We start from the raw sequence: 4,280 nt of genomic DNA on the forward strand, positions 1-4,280 counted from the left end.
CCTTATTTTAATACATTCTAAAGTAAAAATTCAATTTTTTTTATTAAAACTGATAGTATATATTCTTTTACTATTCTAAAACATTTAAATTTTGATTTAATCGTCTTTTTTTTATTTAATTTTAAAGTGTGTAGTTTTTGTTCTCCAAATGTTAACTAAAACCATTTTTGGCTTCTCTACACAAAGTATTATCCAAATTCTTTTTCTGAAGGAAAGATGTATTTCAAAATTAAAAAGGTTAAAAGTAAAAGAATAAAATAGGAGTGAAATAATAATTTATTAAAAGTAATAATACCATCATGTTTAATTTCTTTATTAAATTTTTTATAGAAGAAGTCGAAGAAGTCCATGTAGAGTAATTTGGTTGGACAGTATTATCAACAAAGCAACCAATAAAAGTGTTCCACGAAGGCTAAAATTGCAGTACCCTCGATGAAGACGCTGACGTGGCGGCGAGTGCGGTGCACAGAAAGAGTGTGCAACTCAGAGAATCAAACACTTGAAAAGAAAATCTATTCCAAGCCACAAAAACTTGTGGCCATGAATCCAAACCCCTCTGTGACGTGGCACCCTGCACTCGTTTAAACGGATCAAAATCCACCTCGTCCTGCTTCCATCGCCAACTTTCACCAAAACCCAAACCTCAAAAAAACCGAACACACTATAACAGACACAACACCTGCAGTAGTAGTAGTAACCAACTACCCTGCTTCGATCATAAAACACGTAACCCTAACACAGACCACCTCGCGTGTTTTTCCTTCGTGTCGTTGCCGTTTCCATTCCCAGAAAATGCTCGAAAATAAGGACCCTGAAATTAGGCTCTTCGGTCAGAAGATTGCCTTTTCCGGAGAACCCGACGCTCCAACCATTGCCGCCGCTGACACCGCCTCGCCGCCGTCGCCGGTGGATGTTGTCAGAGATGCAGAAGGGGAAGGAGAAGAAGAAGTAGATGACGACGTTGCTGACTCAGAGGCTGAAGATGATGAGAACAAAGACAAGGTAACGTGATTAACAGCACTTAGGTTCCAACAATTCATGGGTCGGTTGCTTTTTCCGTTCCGGTGCCAAAACTTACCTCTTTTCAAATTCTTCCCCAGTAATTATTTTCTGCATCAAGTTTTTCTGTATTGGTTTTCGAATGTAAAACGGTTTTGTGTGCGTTTTTTTTTTTTTTTTTTTTAGTTTTGAAAATCATTAGTCCATAATTTCTTTTTTTTTTTGGATTTTGAAATTTAGGATTATTATATTTTGTCGGGCGTTGCTTACTTTTCGGGTTTTGTGTATGGGATCTGGAACTTCAGAAACAGAGTGCTCGAAGAAGAGTCGATTATAAAATACATAAAGTTTTTGTATTTAGTTGCAAAAACGAGCTAATTTCAGGTTTTGTACATCCTTCCCTTGTTTAGAAGGGAAGTGAAGTTTTTTTTACCTGTAATTTCTGAGTTTTTTTTTTTTTTTTTTTCATTTTAGTACTGATTCAAATGCCTGAGGAACCTGGGTATTTAATTTTAGGTCAAATTGTTTTTCTTGTTGAGTAAACTGACTGGGGGAGCAGTATTTTTGTGAACACGATTCACTTTTAGTCCACTAATACTTCTAGTCAAATATTTCTGCTAATGATCTAGCATCTGAGTTCAAAGCACCAATTTTCACTTTAGACTTTTCTTAGCGATGAAATAGAACGTTTTTCGCTTGTAATAATCTACCAAGGTAGCTTCTTCAGTTCCAGAATTTAAATTTGCTTAACCCTTAGGATTGTTGCTTTCACCATCTTGGTACATCTCGTGTTCTAGAAAATATGTGTTTACATCGTGAAATAGAACAACTTTCAATGGGTAATTTCATTGGTCTTGCTCGAACTACATGTTTTTCTTCGTCAGTGAAAAAAACCTACTCTGTACACCAAACGCAGATACCTCTTTCTTTTTTAAAAAAATGGAGCAACTGAATGATTTTACTTCTCTCCAACCTTCTTGATCTTGTGGTTCGAGTTATATGATGTCTTTTGCTAGTGAGTACATATTAGTAAAACGGTATGAACATGACAAAAACAAAATCTTTCTCTCATAACTCTGTGAATCAGCTTGTGTATGCCTGTGTTATTCGTTATCCCAAAGTTTGCATTTCATTAATTAAGAAAAACACTGGCAAATTATTAGGATCCTGCAGAAGAAGTTAGTGAGAAAACGAAAGAAGCTGATCTTCCTCCAAATGCTGCAGACTCTAAGAACACCCCAGAGGGTATTCAGAATCCAAACACACCTTCCATTGACGAAGAATCTGCAAAGTCAAAATCCAACAAGTCAGAAAACGATCCAACCACAACAGTTGCTGCTACTGCAACCAACAACTCACAAGACAACAACAATAAAACGCTGAAAAAACCAGACAAAATTCTTCCATGTCCTCGCTGCAATAGCATGGACACCAAGTTCTGTTACTACAACAACTACAATGTGAACCAGCCACGTTACTTCTGCAAAGCGTGCCAAAGGTACTGGACCGCCGGGGGCACCATGCGAAACGTGCCGGTGGGTGCAGGGAGGAGAAAGAACAAAAACTCAGCCTCTCACTATCGCCATATCACAATCTCTGAAGCACTTCAAGCTGCGAGAATCGATTCCCCAAACGGAACTCATCTTTTGAAGCCCAATGGGAAAGTCCTCAGCTTTGGTTTAGACCCTCCAATTTGCGATTCCATGGCATCAGTCCTCAACCTCGCAGAGAAGAAAACAAGAAACGCGTTTCAGTCCATGGAGGATCAAAGAAACAAAGACGATGACCGCTCAAGTGGATCATCCATCACCGTTTCCAATGAAGAAAGTGGGAAAAGCACGTCACAAGAATCACTGGTCCCTAACAACAACAACAACGGTTTCATACATCATCATCATCACCATGTTCCGTGCATCTCCACTGTTCCTTGGGCTTATCCTTGGAACTCCGGGGTTCCCTCAGCACCTGCTCTGTGCCCTCCTGGGTTTCCCATGTCATTCTACCCTCATGCATTTTGGAACATTCCATGGTTTCCCACACACCATGCTGCACCAGCTCCAAGATCTCCGGGTTCCGGTCCAAATTCTCCCACTCTTGGGAAACACTCGAGGGACGATGACTTGGCGAAGCAAGAGCACGTCCACGAAGAACCCTCGAGGCAGAGAAACGGGTCTGTTTTGGTGCCCAAAACTTTGAGAATCGATGACCCCAGTGAGGCAGCCAAGAGTTCTATATGGGCAACTTTAGGGATCAAGAACGAGTGTGTGAGTGGGGGTGGCATGTTCAAAGGGTTCCAATCAAAGAAAGATGAGAAAGAGCGTGTGGTTGAAACCTCTCCTGTGTTGAGGGCCAACCCTGCAGCCTTGTCTAGATCCCTTAACTTTCACGAGAACTCTTGATTGAGTCAGCACTTACAATAGAACAGAACAGAACAAGAACAACCTTGGTAAGAGACGGTGACCATCTTCCAGCAATGGGTGTTTGGACACGAAGTGAAGGTTGGTAGTCTCTGATTTGGTAAGCATAGGTACAGGGAACTAATCTACTAGGTTGGAACTCGCAACTAATTTCTGTCTTTCATGTCAGTAACCTTATATTTTGTTTCCTTTTTATGTACTTAGTTTGGTGAGTTTTGAGTTGATGTACATATATATATATATAAATATATGTGAAAATACTTGCTAGAGATGGAAAAAGGTCTTTACCATGTATAAAAATTCAGAGCTACTGTATTTTGATCTTTGATATGAAAATGGAAAATGAGACTGCCTTTGTTTTTCATGTTTGGTTGTTTGTGGAAAAATTGTGGAGGGTTTGGTATATCTGTGAGTCTGAAATAACATGAGTGTATTATTATGAGTTTCAAAAGAGGTAAAAAATAAAATGTATAGAAGAAGAATATAAATAAGGACATAAGACGGCAATATGCGAAGGTAGTGGATAGTGTTATCAGAGTCATAATGGCATGTGGGTTGTTAGAAAGCTAAAAAAAGATTAAAGTTGGGAATTTATAAGAAGTGAAGAAAAAGAAAGCATTGGTTGTTTTGTGGTGAGAGTTGCATGGTGATGAAGTGTGGGAGTATAATGGAATGAGAATGAAGATCTTTTCACTTAAACCCTCCTTTGGAGTGTTGAGGATAAACTTGCATCTAAAATATGCCAGCTAGCTGTACTTTTTCTGCACCAAGGATCTTAACAACTAGCACAAGAGATGGACCACTAGAATAGTTTTTCACAATCTTTTCAACCCCTCTCTCTCTCTCTCTCTCTATATATATATA

The 4,280-nt window shown here is 39.0% G+C and overlaps 1 protein-coding gene across 1 annotated transcript; it reads left to right on the forward strand.

Moving 5' to 3' along the window:
• Positions 1 to 579: 579 nt before the first annotated feature.
• On the forward strand, positions 580 to 3,780 carry LOC114163860 (cyclic dof factor 1-like). The gene is made up of 2 exons (XM_028048222.2): positions 580 to 1,002; positions 2,163 to 3,780. The coding sequence occupies exons 1-2, from the start codon at positions 793 to 795 to the stop codon at positions 3,396 to 3,398; spliced, it is 1,446 nt and encodes a 481-aa protein (XP_027904023.1). The 5' UTR covers positions 580 to 792; the 3' UTR covers positions 3,399 to 3,780.
• The last annotated feature ends 500 nt before the right edge of the window (positions 3,781 to 4,280 follow it).

Source organism: Vigna unguiculata, chromosome 9, assembly GCF_037176805.1.
Source record: "Vigna unguiculata cultivar grain cowpea cultivar isolate G323 ecotype 2 chromosome 9, ASM3717680v1, whole genome shotgun sequence".
NCBI classification, from domain to species: Eukaryota; Viridiplantae; Streptophyta; class Magnoliopsida; order Fabales; family Fabaceae; genus Vigna; species Vigna unguiculata.

Coding starts and splice junctions, on each gene's coding strand:
- LOC114163860 (XM_028048222.2), top strand. CDS start 793: ATGCTCGAAAATAAGGACCCTGAAATTAGGCTCTTCGGTCAGAAGATT. Junction 1,003..2,162: donor ATGATGAGAACAAAGACAAG/GTAACGTGATTA, acceptor GCAAATTATTAG/GATCCTGCAGAAGAAGTTAG.